This window comes from Heliangelus exortis, chromosome 19, assembly GCF_036169615.1.
Source record: "Heliangelus exortis chromosome 19, bHelExo1.hap1, whole genome shotgun sequence".
Lineage (NCBI taxonomy): Eukaryota > Metazoa > Chordata > Aves > Apodiformes > Trochilidae > Heliangelus > Heliangelus exortis.
In genome coordinates, this window is record NC_092440.1 from 7,249,067 (window position 1) to 7,271,334 (window position 22,268).

Consider the following 22,268-nt stretch of genomic DNA (forward strand, 5'->3'; position numbering starts at 1 on the left):
TACAGAAACAGTACAGACAGATATGTCTCGTGTTATCCAAGGAAATGTAAATGCCATTCAAAACTTTATTTTGGGAAACACATTTATAAGAATTTTTGCTTGCAATATCTACAGATAGGCTGTGAAACTATGTGCCAAGTCATCATTAATGCTATTTTTGAAGCTACAATTTAAATCAAGGTGCTGCTGAAGTTAACCAGAGGTTATGTGTTAACTTCAATGACACCAAAATTCAGGGTTATTTCAAGCACAGTTCGTATTTAGGCATTTAATGTTCCATGGGAAGCCTGAAGCAAATGAAGTTGTTGGAATATCCAACACTGGAGAGTTATTTAGATACCTGTATTTAGTTTTCTTCTCAACTATAGCTCCAGAGCCTGTACTCTATATACAAGTGGTTTGCTGAGGTTTTTGACATTCCCTGCTCTGACTTCACAGACCTTGCTTGTCTCCTCTCAGCAGGATGAGCTGAACCTTGGATTGGGAATTTTCATACAAGATCCCTATGACAGGTTTTCAGTCCTCCTTTTGCAAATGCACATTTTCTTAAAATTTCTAATACATAAAATTTCTTAAAACGTGCATTTTCTACTCATGTTTCTGAAAGCAAACATCTCTGCAGGGATGGCTGAAGCAAGTGAATGGTGGAGTGTGCACATTTGAAATGAGTTAATTAAAAATGAACATGCACAAAGTGGTTTGTGGTATTTAAACAGCTGCTTATGAAACCCAGTACAAGAAGTTCACCAAGTAATGATATATATCATCAGTCTGCCAGTGACAGTCTTCCACAACACAAACCATGAACAGATAACAGGAGGAGCACTCAATACAAGAAGAGTGTCTCCACTGTGCCTCCTACTAGCACTATTTTTTTATCATGCTTCCACCATGTCTGGCAAACAAACCATTTGATGTAGAAAGAGCCAAAATACTGACCTAGTGGTTCACATATAGCTGCTCTCATGAGGAAATGAGAACTGTTACAACATACTATGGACAAGGCCTGGTTTGGGGCCAGTTGTCTTGAACTGGTGTTTGAGCATCTCTCTGCCACCTGGGAGAGTCAGCTTCCAATGCAGGTTTGGGCCAGCAAGGTCTGGCAGTGCTGGAAGTGACAGTCTCTGCCTTATGCTAAATCAATTCAGAGCAGCATCAGAGTCTTAAGGGAAATGGTCAGCCTCAACAGCTGGCACATGGTGAGGCAGAAGACAGTTTAATAGGGAAAATGACAACCCATAAGGAAAAGCACCCCCAGCTCACACTACTCATGATCTCAAAATACTGCCTTGGCACACAGAAAGCTCTTACCTCCCTTGAGAAGTTACGGGTTGGCTAAAGAAAAGAACCTTGTCCTCACTAATGCACAGAGAAGGAGCTAGAAATTTTCTCAAAATAATTTCTCTGAGACACAAAAGTAAATTTTTTAACAGCCAGCAATGGAGGAAAAACAGTCCTCTGATTTATTAGCCTGAGACTAAAAAGAATTCTTTGGCCTTTTTCCATTAAGATTTCGTAACCTATGTTATAGCCAGCGGGAAATTGTTTAATTCCCAAACCATGCCTTCAGTCATAAAATTGGTGAAGATGATTCATTATTATTTATGTGGTGCCACAGGCATGCATGGCATTTTACAGACAAATAGAAGGAACAGTATCTGCCTCTGGAAGCTTAGGTGAATCCAACTGTTCATGTGTATGGGAAGCAGCACTCAACTGGTCTCAGAGCAAACATTCCTCATCCCTCAATGAAGTAATGATACTCACCTGGGATGCTGGGAAGATTTAGACAGGAGGATACTTAGGAGACATGTCATTACTGTCTAAAAATTTATGACATTATTTCATTAAAACTGTGAGACTTTTCAAGTCATACATTATTTTGTAATGGCTTTATGATTCAAATGTTCTTAGTCTTCTATTATGAACTTCTGATAATATGTGTGATGGCATGTGACAGTGTCACCATGAAATCAGACCACAAATTCTGCACTGCAATTTTTTCTCTGTGGGCAAAGCACTGGGTAGAAGCCACAGCTTCCACCATGCAACTCTAAAAATATAACAAATTATTGAAAGAAAATAATTCATGGGTATTGCAAGGGAGAGAAGAAAAAAAAAAAAAAAGGTGTACCGGGTCTCCACATCAACTTCCTGAAGTACAGAAAACCCACCCTTGCTCTGGTCTATGAAAAGTGAGCAGTTATAACTCTTACTTGGTAAGAATCAGAGCTTGGGACCATTCACCTAGAAGGCAAAACTTTGTCATGGCAGAGGTCAAGAAAACAGCAATTATTGTCAGTAAGTGCAGGCAGGAATTGTTAGCTGCACTGAGACATTCCCCTTCAGATTTTTTGCATACAAGACCACCATACACCATCTACAATCTTTGTATTAGCAATGAGGGTATAATTAACTTCTTGGCTGAAAAAACAGAGTATTATAACAGATATCTCCACACCATATATTTGTTTTGAGAGTCAGATATAATGTGATGCCAGCAATTTTGATATTGACATTGCTGAGACACTCACATCCTCTCCTATTTCCTTATTAATAGATACAATAAGGTTCAAGTGCCTGCCTTTTTGGACAGCTGAGCAGCAAAGTTACCCAACAAATAATTAAACACCTCTACATGAAGAAAGGTAATTATTGCACACACAAATAAGGTACATGTGAACAGAAATGTACGTGCAGACATGTCCTGGCCCTGAAACACCAGCCCTAGAACACAGGTACCTATGGCACTCCTGTAAGAAAACACCAGCAACAGCCTCCTCTGAAAATGAGGGAGCTTGTTTTATAACTCAGAGGTTGCAAATAAGAGAATATAAACTTTTTTATTCAGACTCGTATGGGTCACAGTTCTGCTTAAAATGGAGTAATCTTGCTTTTTATTCTTTGTATTTTATGTATTTAGCACACAAATGAAAACCTGCAAGGGGGAGGGAGGAGAGGAGGGAAGCATTTCCCACCTGTGCTGAAAACTCACTCCATTCTCATCTTTTAATTCTCAGGAGGTGACTATCTCACAGTGCAAAAAGCCCTCCCTATAAGTAAAAAATGAAACTGAAGCAGCACCCATCCTCCTACTGTGTTCTCACATGTCAGAGCTGTCCCCTGTCAGGTGCTGTGACAGTCCTGGACTCTAATCCTATTGTTTTATGTTCTGCATTTCTTTCATGTCAGTGGATATGCAATAGGTAGTGTAAACCTCTGCAATCAACATCAACAGAAGTGAAAGAATTAGCTGTAAAATGACTTACGGAGTAGCCTCTTCCTGAAAGCGATTGAGCAGAACTCTGTGGGAGGAAACAATATGCCACAGTAAGTAATGCAAGAGATTCTATGTAATGTAAGATAAGAATCATTTTGTGATTCCCTCCCCCAGCCCAGTAGACTCCTTAGGGGAAAAACTTCACAACCAGAACACCTCGAATAATCTTCTGACATTCTGCACACTGCCACAGGAGTAACGGGCAAAGAGCACTTCCAAGTGAGGGCTCCAGGGTTATTTCAGACAAGGGTTTCATAAGCTTGAGCAGGGCTTTGACAGCACCTCCCAACTAAGGTAAAAGCTCACAGCATGGGACACATCTTTGTAGCAGAAAAGTTTGCATTTTGAACTGTTCCTCTTCAGTATGTAACAGCAGCTTCCAAGGAACTGCACGTGTGTGTGAGGATGCTCTCCTGAATCAGGGCTGAACCTTTTGCCTCACCAACTCCAGCTCTCAATCATGTAACCAAATATCCCATCTCCCATTTCCCTCTGTGAATTTGTGAGCCTCCAGACTTCATTACTGCAGTGTTACCATATGACAACTCTGTCTGAAACAATAGCAGCAAAGCACTAATTTATCATCTCTCAGAGCTTTGATAAGCATTCAGTCCCTTTTAAGTTAAATTACATTGTTTATTCCTGCTCCTCTTTCTCCTTTCTCTACCACATTCTTACCTCTTTCACATGCTCCTAAATAATTTGGTTCTTTTCCTTTTCATTATGCTATCTCCAGTCACTTGGATCCCTTTCCCCTCTACAACCCAAGACTGTCAAGGTGCTGTTTTTCACTGGCAATGGCTTTCTGAAAGCAGCTAAATGAATTCCACCTCTCTCTGCAGCTGCTGCTAGAAGCCTTCTTTTCGGAAATTAAAAAGAAGCCAGGAACAGTGGTGCCACACGATACCACACGACCCAGCAAGTTCTCTGCAGGCCAATTTCCAAGTGTGATTTATAATCATGACGCCCTCGCTACGTGATTTTATTAAACATGATTCAGGGAGTCTTAACAGTCCTGTTTCCAAGACTGATGTTCTAGTGGGTACCAAAGTCTGAGCAAAAATAAGAAATTGTTGCAGGCTGATTTTTAAGACTGAAGATTTTTTTTTTCAGCACAGCTACAAGTTACAGTGTTACCAAATAACCACAACAGCACCATACCCAAAAGAGATGGATGCAAACTCATTGCAGACTACTGCAAATGCTTGTAATTTTCCACCAGTAGATAACAGTTACTTTGTATGACCAGTTTGCAAACCTTTTGACCAGAAAATACCTAGATACACACAAAAACCTTTCCAGACTGTTGTGCTCAATGGAAGACCCGGTTCTTGTTGGCTTGTCCAAGCACAACCTGTGCCACCATCTTGCAGCTGCCCCAGGCACCAGAGAAGTAATTTTCCAGCCAAGGGTCCATGGAAGGAAGTTTCCAAAGCAAAAAAGGGACAATGGCAAAGCCCTACAATTAAGTGAGTGTGCTGCTAGAAGAAGAAGGCTTTCCCATTAACACTCTCACCAGCTGGCTCAGGAACCAGTGTGCCAGATGGAGGGAAAGCTGTGGCACAGCCCTTCCCAGGTCTTACACACAGCTCTGCAGCTGATGTGTGACTGGGTGCCAGACCCCATTCCTGGCACGCAGCACCTGCACTTCTGTCCTGCTGTATCTCAGGAGACCTCTGCTCTGCAGGGAAAGGACAGATTTCACAGAATCTGAGACATGAACTGCTAATAGTGTTTTAACCGTATCACACATTGATTTGGCCTCTGCCTTCAAATGCTACAAAAAAGAAGTTATTTACAAACTTCAGTATTGTAAACAGCACAGAACTACAGCTACAGACTGGTGAGAGGAAGGGCTGTAGCATTTATTTCTGCTTTTGAGAAACTAAGACAAACCTATCCATCTGCCTAAATGCTTTTTAAAAGCACCTCAAACAACTCATGGAATTCAGCCTTGTATAGAAAAAAAAAGTTTAATAATGCTATCCTGCTCTCTATATAAGTCTGTTGAACAACTAAACACAGTTCTCTTTTCTGACACTTTGGGATCTTGACCAGGCAGTTCACCTAAAGTACACACAGAAACGAGAAGAGGGCAAATTACCTGCTCAGTGAGGTGGAAGGAAAGGAGAAAAGGTGGCAGTTCTCAATCTCCACCCCACCAACTCAGATGTAATAAAGATTGACAAGGTCTAATAAATTGGAAATAACCAAAAACAGAAACAAGAGGTTTCATTAGAAGCTTCTCTCTTCTGAGGGAAACAGCCTCTCAGAGCACTTCCACTTTAACAGTTATTATCCATCTCTGAGTCTTGTGCACAACTAAAATATTTACCTGGGATGGAGCAGACCCTTGGACAACAAACTCAAATGAGCTAACAACAGATCTGCTTTCCTCAGATAACTTAGAGGCATCCCAAGCTACCCAAGAACCCCAGGAATATGCAGACCACTCATTTAAAACCACTGAGTCGAAAACAATAAAAACAGTTGCTGAATAAAATATTACATCGGAAATAATTAAAACTGAATGGCTATTTACTCTGGCATTTTTGACATCTAAGAATTTCTTCCTCCCTTACAAGTTTGAACGTTAACATTCCTGGAAATCAGAGGGGGGGAAAGGGCTCCCTCCTCTTAGAATTTTTATTGCACTTGTATAAAAGTTAGTCACTGGTGAATACTTTGGATTCAACTCGTAAAATTCTTTCCAACAATTAGCTTTACACACAGCCATGTCCCACACTCTCCAGAGCTGTTTGCATGCATTTTTCTGCACATCTAACAAACCACTATTTCTTTCTTGGTTAGCTGGGAACACTGCAGGCTCCTTAGGAGGATCCATACCCACTGCCACATGTAGAAACTTTGAAAGCCCCAGCTAGTATCAACCATGAGTGCCAGAGCAGAACAGTTTGCATGCAACTGTGATGGATGTTGCTAAAGAATAAAATCTTTGGTGGTTGATATAAAGATAGCTCAATCCATATGTCTCTATATCAAGACCAAATAATGAGAAAAGTAATCAATCATGGCTGCAAATATAAGAAATCTTAGTGGAAGTTTAATTTGGCACCTATCCAAAGCTGAAGAAACCTCCTCTGACTATGAATGAGTGCTTGTCTAGCAAGAGCAGTTACTGGGGCAAATCTTCAGCAGGAATGACTTACAAAGGCTCTCACCTAAAGGACAGAAGCACTTACGTGGAGGGCCATCATATCAGTCTTACTCTCAAAATAACCTATTTGCTATTTTGGACAATTTTCTCCTTGTCTGAACATACATCAAGCAGCAGGGCCAATGGTCACCAGAGTGCCCAGCTAGCTACACTCATGTTAGTGCTGCACTGACCAGCTCAACACCTGCCTAGTAGCTTTGGTTCACTCCAGACCAACACCCAGAGCACCCTTACTGCTTCCACCCAGGCACCCAAGCTCAGTTCTTCAAACGCTGCACAAAGAAAGCACCCCAAGCAAAAAAGATGCAGCCAAACACACAAAGATCATGACCCCATCGGGCCAACTCCCTGCAGCTGGAGACAGAACAGCTGCCAAATTCCTGCCCTTCCAAAAACCTTTCCATCAGCAAAGCCCAATTCTGCAGAAGAAGTGGGAGATGGGGACAGCTGTGTGCCCACACAACCCACGTGCTGCCTGCCCGTGGCCAGGGTCTGCCAGCTCCCCAGTGCCGGTGCTGTGGTGGGCACATCCCTGCTGTGCCTGCAGACCCTGCAGCTCCCATGGGAAGCAACCCTGAACAAACCCTTGTGGAGGGCAGAGGCCCCCTCTGCCTGGCTTGAATAGTGGCTTTTGTGCCTCTCAGGCCTCTTTCAGCACTGTCTGTCAGATGCTGGGTTTCTAGGGGAGACTGTTATTAGTTAGGGGCAAAACGAGTGTGGTCTGTGCATTTAATGATGCGTAAGTGGAACTACAGTCCTAGATGGCATTTGTGCATAAAGATAAATGGCTTATAATATTTTGCAGATGATGTGCTCTTTTACAACTAAAGATTTTTGGTTCCTTTTAAGCCCAAGGTTAAAAACAAAACCAGACAGCACAGACAAGACATTTCAGTTATGTCACGGAGTGAATTATTTCTACCCTGGGATAGCTCTTGCGTTAATCACACTGAATATAAAAAAAAAAAAATACACCTTTCTGGCAGCAAAGACAAAATCTTACTCTTGAACGACTCCACTATCCCCCTCCCCCCCAGTGATGTCCTTGACAGTCTGAGTTACACTGCAATCTTCAATTGTATGCAAAAGATTTCTTCCTTTATTCCTGATAAACACAATGATTGCAATTTGGAAAAGAAAATCATGACATGACCAAATCTCACCAATAACCTTCAGTGGGTTTTCCAAGATCATCTGTTAAACTGACAGGAAAATTTAATTCCCTTGTATAAATAAAAACATGGCCTTCCAAGTCTTCTCATGATGCAAGAGAAATCAAAACACCCTGTGTTCAGTTTCTTAAAGCCATTGGGTTATTTATTTACTAGAAAGACAGTAGGAAGGGCTCTAAAATCCAGTAATAATCAAGGTAGTAAGGTACCTAAAGTTAATTTCTCACTCTCAGTAAGTCAGGCAGGATTCAACTTGGATCTTTTGAATCTTTGACATATGAACGAACTATAAGGGGATTAAATAAAAGCAGGTGATGACCACATGACCATAAAATTAGCTCTTGCTTATAGGATTAATTTCCCTCCTTTTTGGCTAAAAGACCAAAATTTGCATATTCCAGAAACATCAAGAGTTCATTCCAGCTTTTCTGAAATGTGCCACTTTTGTTGGCTGTCACCAAAAGTACATCAAGCACTTCTCAAGTCAGCATTGAAATAGCAGTTTTGGCCAAACAGCTATTCCTATGTAGGCACAGGACAGTCCCCAAAAAGAGCCTCCTAGCTCTATTATTAATGCCAACCCCATATTAGTGTGGAAACTGAGGCAAAGAAAGGTTTACACATGCCCAGTGTCACCACAGGAGTCCCCAGCAGAGGATGGAACAGAGGCAGACTTCCCAACTCCTATTTAGTCCCTCTTCTTCCCTTGCTGACTCACAGGTCTGAAGTTATCATATAGCCTGATTTGGTTGATTAGCACTCAGCAGATTTAATCTATAACACAGGGAGCTAATTTTTAATTATGCTTTATAGCATTTGTTCAGGATAGAAACTCACCTCAGCTGTACCTGTCTTCCTCCATTTCTTGGCTACCCCAATTCTGCAGTCAGATAGGGCTGAGGCAGAAGGCAGCCTCTGTGTTTACCTGTCATTTACAGAACATTCAACAACAGACTATTGGCTCAGCTTTGAATACTGCAGAAATCTGGTATTTCCTTTCCAAGCAAGATCCTTATAAAACTCAAATGTCTTGGAACAAGAGGACTAAGTGGGAAGGAAAACAAAAAGGGCCAAGGGCAGAGGATAGCCCAGACCTTAACACAGAGTTTGTTATTGCAATTAATTTCCACAGTCACACTCCTATCTGTTAATACAATGAGTTCAATTGACTTGGCAAAGGTCACAAAGTGCATCTGATGTTCACTTAGATTAGAAACCAGGACCTGACAAGATAACCACAATGGATGATGAATTGGTTTGGATGTTGTGCAAAACTTCAATGTGTTTCTTTTTTTAATTTGCTTATTTTATTACGTTGGATAAACAAAGGGGATTATGTTTGGAAACACTGCAAAACCAGTTCAGTAAGATCCCAAATTACACAAGATCTAAACATCTGTAACTCACTTGATAAGCTACAGAACAGCTTCCACCCAAGACACAGATTCCTGCAGCTGATGGCCACAGACAGCAGAAGGAAAGATGGAAACAAAGTGCACACAGTAAGCCAGGAACAATATGAAAAAATCTGGTATTTCCAAAAGGCAAGGATCATGCAAAAGTGCTACTCCCACTCAAACCACCACCACTCAGCCAACTTCAAACAACCTTCTCCAGACTTTCTTTCCTCCTAGCTATGCTTCACTACCTGAAGCTTCATGCAAGTCATTACAACTTTGCTCATCATTTATTCTGCAGAAGTTTTCCTGCAAGCATTTGGATCTTTGAGGTACACAAAGGTAACATAGCATGTTGAAGGGACATGAATTCTTGCCTTCAGAAAAATAGGATTCAAAATCTCTCATAATCCTTGCACGTATATCCAGACCAGTTTCCCAAGACCCATGGTTTGATGAGGGAGGGTTTGAAAAGTATCCTGTTGCTACCTGTATTTTGCTAAGCTCTACAATGCTCTCACTCCACTCTTCAAACTGGGGATCAGATTCTAGTGTGTTACATATGGGGAACAATGGTGCCACAAAGAGCCCCCAGGATGCTGTCCCAGGCTTTCCAGAACACTCCTTCAATGCCCTCAGTAACATCCCTGACTGCCACACTGAGGTGTTCCTGGCCAGAGATTTGCAAGTTCTGGTGTCCCACCGACACCTGGCCCAGAGCCAAGACCACACATCCCACATGTGCCAAAGTTTGCAAAGTGGATAAATAAGGCCCTGTGGTGTGACTGTGGTCCAATTCTCACTTCAGAGGCTCATTTGATCATGCTTCTGGCAAGGTATGTGCCTGAGGCACACGGAACGGACATGCAGCTTTGTACCCTGCTGCTACTTTAATCCCTTTGCCCCAGGAGGGGAAGCATGGTACAGAAGGTAGAAGGGGGAGATAGTGCCTGTGATGGCACACAAAGAAAAGCAGATCACAGTGAACTGTTTGAATTAGAAATCACAGAAGTTATTTTGTATTCATCTACCAGACAGAGAATTTTATATCTGGTCTATACAATATGCTAAACACTTACCAGAGAACATTTAGAGAGAGGAAGATCTCTGCATTTCCTGAAAGACTGCTTTAGTTTATCATGAAAAACAAACAAACATAAGAAGCTAGGATGATGGAAAATTAGAAACGATAGCCTGGGGGATGGGAGGAAAAAGCTCTGAACAACTTAGCAGCAGCACTTGCTGGCTTGATGCACAGCTGAAGCCAATCCCTTGAAAAGGAGAGTTTTGACTCTTAAGTGGCCAGCACCTCTTGCAACATATTTCCTAATCAGTGAGTATTTATGGTCGATATTTTATATTTCCAATTTCCCCCTAAGGGCTCGTGAGAAAGCAGCACACCTGCCAACCTTTTCAGCTGGGCCAATAATTGCCAATTTGCTCTTTGCCTTAGTATATCACTCAATTTAGCCCTGGCTGTGCCCTGCATACATCCTCATTCATCTCTGTGCCCCCATGACAATTAGAGTGTTAGCTTCGGCTAACTAGGGCAACTATTCTACTAGGGTTGGAAGACAATTATTAGTCTATTTTCCTATCTTGTGGCAACAAAATTGAGAATCCATGACAATTACATTCAGCAATTCTGCACTCTGCTGCCTGCTCCCCCTCCTTGCCCCCACCTTCCGAATATTTCAAATTATCACAGCTCTACTACCACATTCAAATTTTCCATGTTCACAGGGAGTGAGGCTTCTATTTAAATGATAATGAGGGACGATCCATTCAATTTAGTGAGGGAGAAAATCCATTAAAAAGCAGGAGTTCTTAAGCTGATGGGTCAAGAAAAAGATAAAAACCTTTTTTAAAAGCCATTATACAAGGCTCTGTGTGGATTTTTTTGACTGTTCAGGACATCAGAAAAGATTAGGACAATTATGGAACATGGGGAAAAACCAAAACAAAATGTCCAAGCCTTCCACTTTTACTTGAGTCAACACAACAAAATAGCAAGATGGTTTATCTGGCTCTTAATTCTCCAGCAACCTCCAATTCCCTCACTATGAAAGACAGCAGAGGAAAATCCCATTTTGGAAAAAGCCTGTTGACTCCATGTAGGTTGCAGAAGACCTGAGAGTACGTGTAATAGGCTTGTCAGCTGTGTATTAGATTTTAAGAGAAATTTACATCAATGCTGGGAACATAAACAAGTGAAAAATTCCCATCCCCTCTCCCCCACACCACAACATCTGCTGTGCAAAGCTGGGGTAAAACTTATCAGTTTTTCTGCTCCAAAGTTTCATCATCCCAAAGAAGAGGCCAGCCTCAACAAATCAAGCTGCTGCAGCCAGAGATGATTTCACCAAATCATAATAAGCACTTTTTCCCCAATGACCCATAATAAATGGCACTTGGTGTAATGTCTGGAAAGATGTACAATACAAGACAGACAATTGCTGTCTTACTATGAAGTTGTAGCACTTTCTCCCCACAGAAACTTCACTGTGGCAAAGAAGCAGCAAAATGCTCTGGTTGTTGTTGTGGATGGACTGATGGCTCTCTCTCTGTGTAAGACACAATCAATTATGTGCTCCAGTTTTCTTTTGAGTGCAATTATTTCACAACAGACCAGGCCACCTCTTGACTTCATGGTCCATTAGAGACTAATGACATGCATTAATGTAAATAAAGAACAACTTTCTGGCATCCCACTGAACAACTCACCTCAACAAACAAATCACACAGAGGATCCTGCTAAGCTGTTCAGAATAGTGCCTTCTAAAACAGACTGACAATGACACCAGAGGAAGGACTCTGGCCCTAAGGTGGCAACACTGAATGCTACAGCCAGCACTCGCATACACATTTCCCACCACACCTGCTGTGTGCTGCCACACAGCAGCCAAACCTGCCACCTCCTGCCTCATTTACTCCATTGTTCACCCAAGTTAATGGGGAAAGAGATGAGAGGGAAAGACAGCAAGAAACACAGTCCTGAAGGCCAAATGCACCAAGAAACAGCTATGTGGGGGAGAGTGAGCAACAGCCCAGGTGCCTCCTGCTACAGAGCATCTGTCTGCAAGGAGAGGTGGCCATCCCAGCACAGCCATGTGTTAGAGCCCTGAGTTTTGACCACTAACCACAGGATAAAACTGTCCCTGTCTTCCCTTTACCCCCTTACAGCCTTGCAGCTTTTTAATCCTCAGTACCACAAGTAAGCAGTTGCATCAGTTCAGCTGCACACCTATTTAAACAGCATGCTGGGAAGTACAGCTTCAGAACCATGCAGAGACCAGGGATGGCAGAAAATCCTGTAGGAATCGACACTCAGTAGAATGCAGTCTTCTTCTCTCCCCTTCCCTGCTCCCTCTCTACAAAAGGAAAAGTCTGCTGCCTTATTCTTTTGCACACAAATGGAGAAAACCAACTGACTGCACCCGTGGGACTTCCTAAGACTTTCTGACAGTCACTAAATAGACTGCAGAACATTTACTAGTACGTGAGGAAGCGTTATACGTAATTAAAGCTAAATTGCACTCATCAAATAATGAACGAAGAACATTCTGTGATTCATGAACCTCACTGTTCAAACTGTTTAATTACTAATTTGAAAAATTCTCATTTGCAACGGGTTGCCAGGTCATGAGAGTAGCTTCAGCAAAGCTCCAAAATGTGCCCCGGCCTTCAGGCACTGCCCAGATATCCCTGTTGACTAAAAAGAACAGAATGCCTATTTCCCACTGAATTTCCCTGGCTGCTGAACTAGCTTTGAAGATTTTGCAGGAATTAGGCACTCAGATTCAATTCCTGCAGGCTCAGCCTGCAGCTTTGGAGGCAAAGGAAAAGGAGGAGAAAAAACTGGAAGTGCATTGGCTTAATATGAGAAGTCTTCAAGACCACTTAACGCTTTGACCTAAGCTAATTGCAGAGTCTGAATATGTTCTTCCTCTCCTGTGGCCCCACAGGATGGCACAGCAACACCACCAGGCACCCCTGCTTACATACCTGCCAAGAGCAGCCAAGGAGAAGGAGAGAATCGCATACATTTAGGTATATATAGAATTATGATCATTATTGACTAATAACACTGTCAAAGACTCCCTGCAGCCAAGAGGATTTGTCCAAAGGGCCCCCCCCTCCTCACCGACTTTCCCCACTGCAGTGTGTGGGTTCGAAATCCTGGAAGCAGATCACAGGACATGTTATTTTTCTCTTCCTCCCACTGTGTCGGCTGTTTACAGCGCCCCATTCACACTCCAAACATGTAGAGAGAATTTTCCCCCATCACATTTCCCTGTCAGAGCTGTCAAGCTGAATCCCGCTTTAATCTGCCAAAAGCACTTTTCTGCTGACATTTTTAATAAATACTTTCAGCTTTTAAACACATTTGTGGGAGCCATTTTTTTCCCTTTCTCTCCCTTCTCCTCCTGTAGAATGGGCTCTGAAAGCCGTAATAGCAAATATATTACACTTATCAAAGGCTTTCCCCCCCCCCCTCTTCCTTTTGCATCCTGAAGCAGAGGTAGTGTTTTCAATTTTAAAGCTAAATTAACTGTCCAATTGAATTTAGCTGGTGTGAGCCGTTTTCTGTGACAGGTTTTAGTTATGAAGCATATTTTACATTAATAGAACTCAACATGAAAACCACTCGCTCTGGGATTTCTGTGGCTTGCCATTGAAATGGCAAATTTAATATTTCAGACATGCTCGTGCCAGCGTTTGATTATTGTTCTTCATTTAAATCTCTCCTAACGGGAAAGGTCCTAATTAGTAAAAAATCATGTTTTAATGAAGGCGAAATGCTAATTGCTAACACAAAAAGCCTTCATATAAAATTATCCCAGCAGTGCCATTGATTTCTTGGTGACTCAAAAGCCCATTTGTGTGTTTACACACTAAGGCACCGTTTGCTTTTGTTTTACCATAACATTTCACTCAACGTACCATCGAATTTCCTGAGAGAAAGACAGCTTTCCCCCCAAAACCTCTCTTATCTTGGAGGCAGGAAGCATAAAATTAGATGAACTGACTTTGCACCCGAACTATGTGATTAAGTGCAGTAGCTAAATCCAAAGATCCTGTAAAAAGCTTTTTAACACAACTTCTTTGAGAAAAACAAAACAAAACATCAAGCCATTTTCCCCCGGGGAATAACAATTCCGTTTTGTTTTCCCATCTCTGATCTTTTGCTTATCATATTATTTGCACCATGATTATAGTGTTTGCAAGGCAGCTCAACCACTTATGCCATAACACTCAATCATGACATAAAAAAAAAAGTTATTACACAGTGACCTCTGGATGCCAACATTTGTTCAGCAAGATTTATGAAAAGCCATGTCAGCAGTGGGAATTGCTGCAATGAAGCGATGCTTTCTCCTGAATGGTACTTACATCACTGAGACGGTCCCTTGAGCTGCTCCGCTGAGAGCTTGTGGCCTCCCTGATGCTGTCTTCCTCGCTATTTCTGCCACTTCTGCTTGTAGGGACCTTCATCTAGAGGGAGAAGAAGGAGGGGGGGAAAAAGGAGATTTTCAAGTACTGCTCTGCCACCTCTTCCCAAGGTTGCCAACAGCAGTTTACTCAGTGTTTCACTCCTACGCCCACGGCACCGTGGAGAGGATGCTTTTGAAGGCATTGGGGCTTCTCTGAAGTTGTGCTTGGCCACTTGTGTTCATATTCCTTTTTGCTAACATGCAAGGGCAGGGGTGCTTTTAGCACTCCATGGAAGCTGTAAGGCTGTACCAAAGTCTTAGGGCCTGACACGAGAGGGAAGTGCACAAACTCCCTTCACACTCTCTGCTTCCAGAAACCTCGACAGTGATGCTGGTGTTTCAATCCTGCCACTTGCTGATCAAAGGCCAGGTCTCTGGTTCCTAGTCCAGAAATGTACCTCAGGGCCACCTCCAGTGACTGCACTTAGAGGATGGTACCAGCGTGACAGTTGGGTGCCTTGGTACCATGAGGGATACTGGCCTAAAACTTGGCTTGCTTGAGGTAATGCACAAGATTTGAAGTAGAGCATAATTAACTCTTGATGCCAAAGCTAGTTCTCTAACCACTAAATCATCCTTCACTTGAAGTTGTGCTTGTGTTTGTACATAACTGAGAGGCATCAGTGTTTGAAATCACAGCAACTTTCCACCTAGATCTCAAAAGAATGTTACAGGGGGCAGAGAAAGATAGGATAGATATGTCATTCATATCCATTCCTGGGCTCATTTACTAACAAATTATTCTGTTAATTCCCTTGTGGAAAGAAGTGTTTAATATTGGGTGGAAAGAAGTGTTTAATTTATTAATAGGTTCCATTCATATCAGTTTGGTTCCATTTAAAATACACTATTTAAAATGTCGGCTTGTACAAATTGGTACTTTTAATGGCAATAAAATCCCCTTGTTTCTGTCTGTCCTGCTTCATTGCAGTCTCAGTAGCTAGCAGGGTTTGTTCATGGTGCTTTCATATAACTCCAGCATGTTCAAGGAGTCCTTCCACCGTGGCACAAGGAACCGTGCTCAGTGGGCACAGTGCCACAACACGGGCACTGCAACCTGAGCCCTGGGAGCACACTGATCACTACACTCCCATGGACATTTGATACTGCTGCCAGTAAAGTGCCTAGCAGTTTATTAATATTTTGATACAATATTCAGGATACTATATGGAGAACAAGCTCCAGTACTTATTCAGTCTGCAAATACACAGTACAGGTCAGGGGAAGTATCATGCACATGTTCAAGCAACAGTGCATTTCTGATTAAAGTCCTCACTCCAGATGTCTTTCTGCCACCTTACACCTCAGCAATATACTTTCTTCCTCAGGATAAGACTTTTAGACTCAGCCACACTGGAGTGTCAGAAATATAAATTTTGCTCACAGCCACCTCATCGCACAACCACTGCTCTCAGCATCGGTGTCCTGTCTCATCCATTGCAAACCACTTTTTTAATACTTTGTTCACCTGAAAACTTTTATCAAAACTGATTTTCATCTTTGCTTCCCCATTAAAATGCTCAAACAACACAGCAATGAGAGGTAATCCCTGCTGTGATCTTCTAGAAGCACTCCCAACACCGAGTCTGCATATGCAACTATCAGCAACAGATATAAAGATAGGAAATAGTCCACTTGAAATTTATGTTGGATCCATAGTTGATTTTCTTAGTAAAAAGCCCAACAGCATCAAGCACAGTAATCTAACTATAGTACATCAATGCTGTGACCATTAACCATCAGATTTTTTATCCTGCATGTAATTAAGTAAATTTGATAAGATTTTTTTTTAAGTGCATAAAATGATTGTCATTCACTTATTCTTTTTTAAGTCTTTATTAACCAATTACCACTATTGCTATCCCATTATCTTGCCTAGGATTGATGCCAAGCCAATAGGACAAATGGTAACACCTCATTAATTACAGCCTTTTGAAAATGCTGGCACACCAGCTTTCTTCTGTCATCTGGATCCTCCTACTTTTACTCAAAACCCAACTTTACCGGTTCCCAGTCATCAGCCAGATTTTCTGAAACTCTTGGATGTCAAGTATCCAACCTGCCAATTTCAAAGCTTCTAGACACAGCAGGTGCTTTTTTTCCCCCATGAAATAGGAACCACTTAACTATTAGAGAACAGAATTACAATTTCTCTAAATACAGTACAGAAATTACCACTGAATTCTGCAGCTCTCTGATTTCTGATCCATAACCCTAGCACTTCCACTTAGGAACACTCCAAAGCCTGTAAGAATTATTACGTTTTTCTCTAAACAACTCCTAGATGGTTGCAAATTAAAGGAAAAGTAAATTACACCATTCTAAATCTTTCACCTTCCCGAGCACAAATGTTCACCAGAATTATTCAAAAGGACTAAAACTGCCAGCTGTCCAAAGTTAGCACAGACTCACCCAACCTGTTACCAGACTCCAACCTTTTGCTGTTTTTCTTGAGTTACAGTCTGCTCCCAACACCACCTGTTTCTTTTCTCCAAATTTCATTAAAGGAAAACTACACCTACACCCACGGTAACAAATTGAGACAATTTGACCTGACAAGGTCTTGCACGGGCAAGCAAATTAGAAGCATCACTGCTGCCATTAACCTTTCCAAGTAAATATCAATTATTAAACTTGCTGCACTACCTCTGTCCCCAGTTTGCTGCTGTGAATTAAGAGGGTCATCAGCCTTTTTGACAGATCTTGTTCATTTACACCTGCTGCCTGCCAGCAGGGGAGCCTGCACACCCGCAGCCAGAGTGCTGAGCCAAGCTGCCTTAATTCATCAGTAATTACCCTAATGAGCCACATGCAGGACCCAACCAGGAGGACAAGTTGTTCTGCTAAATGGATGCATTGGTTTCACGGACACTCTCTGCAGACCCAAGTATTAGCAAACTGGTCAAAAGCTTCTTTCCCAAAGTTCCTTCCGGCTTGGCTGCTTGATTTCTAGTGATTTTCTCTGGGTGTTTTTGCTTGACTTGCAGAAAATCCTCCTGACCATGTTTCCCTGATTGAGCTTTACTCTAAAAACAACTATTCCTCTCCCTTTTGAATGGTTTTGAGTTTCTCAGAGCCTGCAAAGGCTGCATGGGCCAGAGGTGAGGGCAACCTGGGGGCTCCCAGCCCAGGGATGTCATGGATGCCCTGGAAGTCACAGACCCAAACGAACAACTCCTCAAATTCATACACAAAACACACGACATCTTCTTGTACAACACAGTGCCAGAGGGTTACACAGACAATAGAGCCACACCACCCATCATTATTAAATACCTCAGGTAAAGGGGTCTAAACGTAGGCTTGAGGAGAGGTGTCTGAGACAGGCTGCCTTTCCACTTGGCTAAAAGCTGCCCTACTGCTGTTACAGAGAAGCACTAAAATCACTGACCAGCAGTGTTTAGGAAGAAACCTCCTCTCCAGCTTGTTGACTTTTCCTGTTTTAAAGAACCCACACAGCCCACTGCTGCCTTCAGCTTGGCGGGAAGCACCGGCCCTTCCCTCATGGATGGTGCTTTCAGCACAGGCCTGAACAGCAAGCAGCAGGTAGGAGCATAGGGGGGTCAAACCCAAGTATGTTTGGTCACACTGCCCCCAGGTCTGCTCAAAATATTTTAGGAGTCGTCTGAGAAGCAAAAAGTCTCAAAACAACACAAACACCCAAAGGTCAGCGACAGAGAGAGCCCCAGGAGAGGTGCTGCTCAGCTCCGTCTCCTGAGGTGTGAGGGAGCGTGAGAGAATCTCAAACATGGGCTGACTGCTGCGTCACCTCCGGGCAGGTAAGCTGGAACAAAATTACAAGGCACAAGGGGACAACTGAAGTTATTTGGTAATTTATCTCTTCCAAAGGCCAAATCCTGTCCTCATCCAACTGCTAACTCAGCCAGACATTCATGTCAGTATGTATTCACTGGAACACTAAATAGGTGCTGAAGTTTTACTCAAGCAGCGCCTATTTCATCACCGAAGTTAAAAGAATTCTCCAAAAGCGTTCATTAAACCCAAGGCTGCTCAAAACCAGACCACTGCAGTCTCCTGCAAGATAAAATTACACACCTGACAACACTACATACCACAGAGGAAAGCTGGTGGTAGGCAATGCCAGCTATCTGCAATAACTACAGTTCAGTTTTCACCAGAAACTACAGATTTCGGTTTGAGAATATTAAAGATGCAGGTTCCAGCTCTGCAGGCTGCTGGCTTGGCAGGGAATGAACAGGGGCAAGGTAGTGAGGTTTGTAAAGCCATGATCAATTTGCATGCTGCAGGTGCTCACGGACAATCCCAAGCCACGTTTGGAGCCAAGAATTATGAACTTAACGCTGTTGGACATCATGTAGCATGATTAAATATCATAACTCATTCCAGTAATAACTCCAGCTCTCAATAAAGTCCAGTTCTGCCATCTTGGACTGCTGCTGCCTTTTAATCTCTCCCACCCAACTTACCCCTCCCTGTTTCTTCTTGTGGGGTGGGAGCAGAGGAATACTTGAATGGGCAGAAGAGGTCTTGCTTCCCCCAAAAGAGCTTTCTCATTACCACTACAGGGCATTCAGCCCCTGCTTTTTAATCATAATAAATCAGCCTGCTCTCCATTTACTTAGGCTTTTCCGATGTCGGAGGAAAGCACATTTTTATTTGGCTCACCTATTTTCAAATCGCAAGCACGCTGCCCTGCTCATTATTAATAAATACACTTTGATTTATCACAAGCTTCGTTTGAGTGCCATGGGGAGCCTGGGGGCAAAAGGAGACAAATTCTTTTCTTAAGTTGTTCTGAAAGGTGCTGGGCTTCCTGACCCTCACCCCCATTAACCCAGCACAGCTAGTGTGCTCCTACTGGGAGCTCCAGAGCTTGTGCAGCGGCAAACTCGGACTGATCTTGTGCCATCTCAATATATTTGTTCATTATCTTGCGCACACACAGAAGCATTTGGAAATGTACTCGGGGCACAGGCCAAATTGAATCATCTGCCTTCATTTTCCACACGATCTGAAGCTACAGCTGCTACAACAGGCTGTGGGATTTTTATTTTCCTTCCTTAACAGTTTTTTTCCCTCGCTCTTAAAGCCACAGCAGCGTGATTTTAAACCTCTCACAGTTGCTTGGGCTTGTGTCTGCTTCTTACAAAATGGGTCTCGCAGACATACACGATGGGAAAAGAAATTCCCAACAACCTCCTCCCTCTGTGCTGCTCTACAGGCAAGTAAAAAAGCAGCACCCTTGGGGAGAGATATAATTAACATATTCATCTTGGAGATGCTTGTTCTGGTGGCTCAGATGGCTCTGCTAAACCACTAATCCTCTCAGCCTTCACCAGTGGACAGGCATCAGCAGAAATGGCACTCACCTATTTTGTACCTACACCTGTGAGCATTGAATGGTCCCACAAAAACCCAGAGGCCCTTCCAGATGAGATGGGGCAAAGACCTTCTTGCATCACTGAGCCAAGTTGCCTCCTTTCAGGAACACATTAAAATTTGTGTGAAAAAAATTTAATTCTTTTTTAGAAATCTGGAAGATCAAACTTTCTTTTGTCTTGCAAGAAAGGACAGACCAAACGCAACCTTCAGGCTTAGGATTTTACTGACTTCATGGCAAATCTATTTTGGCAGAAGCTACTTGGAGATAAACAGGTACAGCTGAAAGGCATCCAAGTCCCAGAGTTTAGGTCCAAGTTTTCAGATCATAAGAGATATGGATGGATCCACCTCATCATGCTCATCTATCTAAACTAATGCTGCTGAATTCCACTTTACATCTCATCAGTGTGTAATGACTTTATCGTTAGCTCTGCCAAAGGACCCTTTGTTTCTGTAGAGTCAATCTAAGGAAGAAAAATTTTCTGCAGATAATATTTCACACTAATAAAGATTATGATTGCCCATGACTACAAGAATCGTTATGAGCAACGGTTCCAAAAACTTATCAGAACTAATTGTATGGCCTGTCGCCTTCCCAACAAACATGACAATGATGCTAAATGATATTTTGGGAAGACTTTTTTGCTAACATATGCTTGTATTTTATTATCAACTCCCAGATAAGCTCATGTTTCTCTTGGTAGACTATCAGCAGTAGCAGCTTCCTGCAGCAGGAGACAGTAAACTGCCTTAATAAAAACAAATGGACAATTTAATTAAAATATATTGAAGACTTGGAAAAAGTACTATTTGTGGATGAAACAGTGTGTTAAGGGATTGCACTCAAGGCTAGTTCAGTGTATTTAAGCAGGCAACAATAAGTGGTAGTGAAACATACTGCACAGAGCTCTACTCCAATGATTAAACACACTGAAATGTAAACGTCTGCTTTCCAGAAAAGGTAGAAAGGCAATTCACCCAGTTGCCTCTGGTTTTGATGCTTGAAACAAAACAAACCATTTGGCATTAAAAATGTACTTCTTTAAACCTGAAAAGACCCATGTATCAAAACAAGGTGGAATCAGCTAAACACATTACTTCTGACTTGTTTCCTTGAAAATCCAGCCTTAATGCATTCTAACAAAATTTATCTATCCCAAGCACACCTCATAATGAGATCAACTGGGAAAAATATCAGGCTTGTTTGTATATTTTATACTTGCTCTAACTTGGCAGTTTGGAGATTATGTATTCCCCAGTTCCCTCCTTAAATCGTTTCACACGCTGCAATTTGATTTTCTTTGCTTGCCCTTTTCCACATTTTTTTTTTGATACATTTTATAGAGTTCTGGCTCAGAGGGAAACGTTCCCTTTGAATTAAGGGTGCAATCATTTTTTTTCCCTCTAAATAAGGACATATGGCATAGAACGCAATGTTATGGTCCGAGGATTTTATGATTGAAGTAGGACTCATTTTAAAAAATGACAGTAGCATCAGGTTAGGTTAGATTAGAGTAGTTCTTCTAATTGGGTGGTGCTGCTCTGGCTGTTGTGATCAGCTATCTCAGCTATAACTCATTTTAAATATGACATGTCTGGTTTTACTTACTGTGATGAAGAAGAAAGCAGCAGCAGTGTTATACTGAGGGAAATCTGTCCTCTTTTTAGCATTCTTTAAAAGTTCTGTGATGTTTAGAAGGCCTATACATTCAGCTGGTTTGCAGACTTCTAATCCTGGCTTATCTGTTTGCCCCTCTGGTTAAGTTACTTAAATAACCTATAGTGCAGCTGAGCAGTCTGTAGCACAGCAGTTAAGTTTTACCTCTCTGGGATGCAGGGAAGTCAAATTAATGTTAGTAAAGGAATTCTGTGCCTAGTGACAGTCAGAGTCAGCTGCTACTGAAAGACAAGCAAAACAACTTACTGTAATAATAAGTATTATTAGTGAAAAATCAAGATACTCATAAGCTATTGTTAGCTGTTTGAACAGTAACTACTCATTAATAACTTAACTCTGAATCTTAATGCTTGCAACTAGACATGAGAGTCACCTTCCAGCAAAACAACTGAAAACCAAGCTCATGTGGTGCTGTCAATTGCCTTTGTAGATTGAGAGCAATTGCTACGTGGTGCTCTTAGATAGCCAGGGTAACATCCTGCAACAAGTTCAGCTTCAGCTTTTGGAAGAGACACTTCTCCAGGTCTGGTGCCACACCTAAGCAGAGAGAAAGTACATTTGATCTCACCAGTTTTGAGAGGTGTGGCCAAAAAGCGGACCAGTGCACCTGGGGACTGCAGAAGGTTTTTTTTCACTAACACCCAGCACCAAAAAGCTGTAAGAAGCAGCAGGGTTAAGCTCTTCTGCGGCTCAGCCAATGCACT

The 22,268-nt window shown here is 42.2% G+C and overlaps 1 protein-coding gene across 25 annotated transcripts in view; it reads right to left on the bottom strand.

Moving 5' to 3' along the window:
• The window catches only part of FBRSL1 (fibrosin like 1), a 513,458-nt gene that overhangs the window by 272,157 nt on the left and 219,033 nt on the right, over window positions 1-22,268 (bottom strand). For 18 of the 25 annotated variants that reach the window (XM_071763657.1, XM_071763643.1, XM_071763654.1 and 15 more), the window contains 2 exons: window positions 14,422-14,523; window positions 3,270-3,305 (listed from right to left, as the gene is read on the bottom strand). The exons of 2 other annotated variants lie outside the window; for them this stretch is intronic. In XM_071763657.1, coding sequence (XP_071619758.1) covers window positions 3,270-3,305; window positions 14,422-14,523 — 138 coding nt within the window. The remainder of the gene's footprint in view (window positions 1-3,269; window positions 3,306-14,421; window positions 14,524-22,268) is intronic. 5 more of the 25 variants (XM_071763656.1, XM_071763653.1, XM_071763649.1 and 2 more) reach the window with 2 other exon arrangements.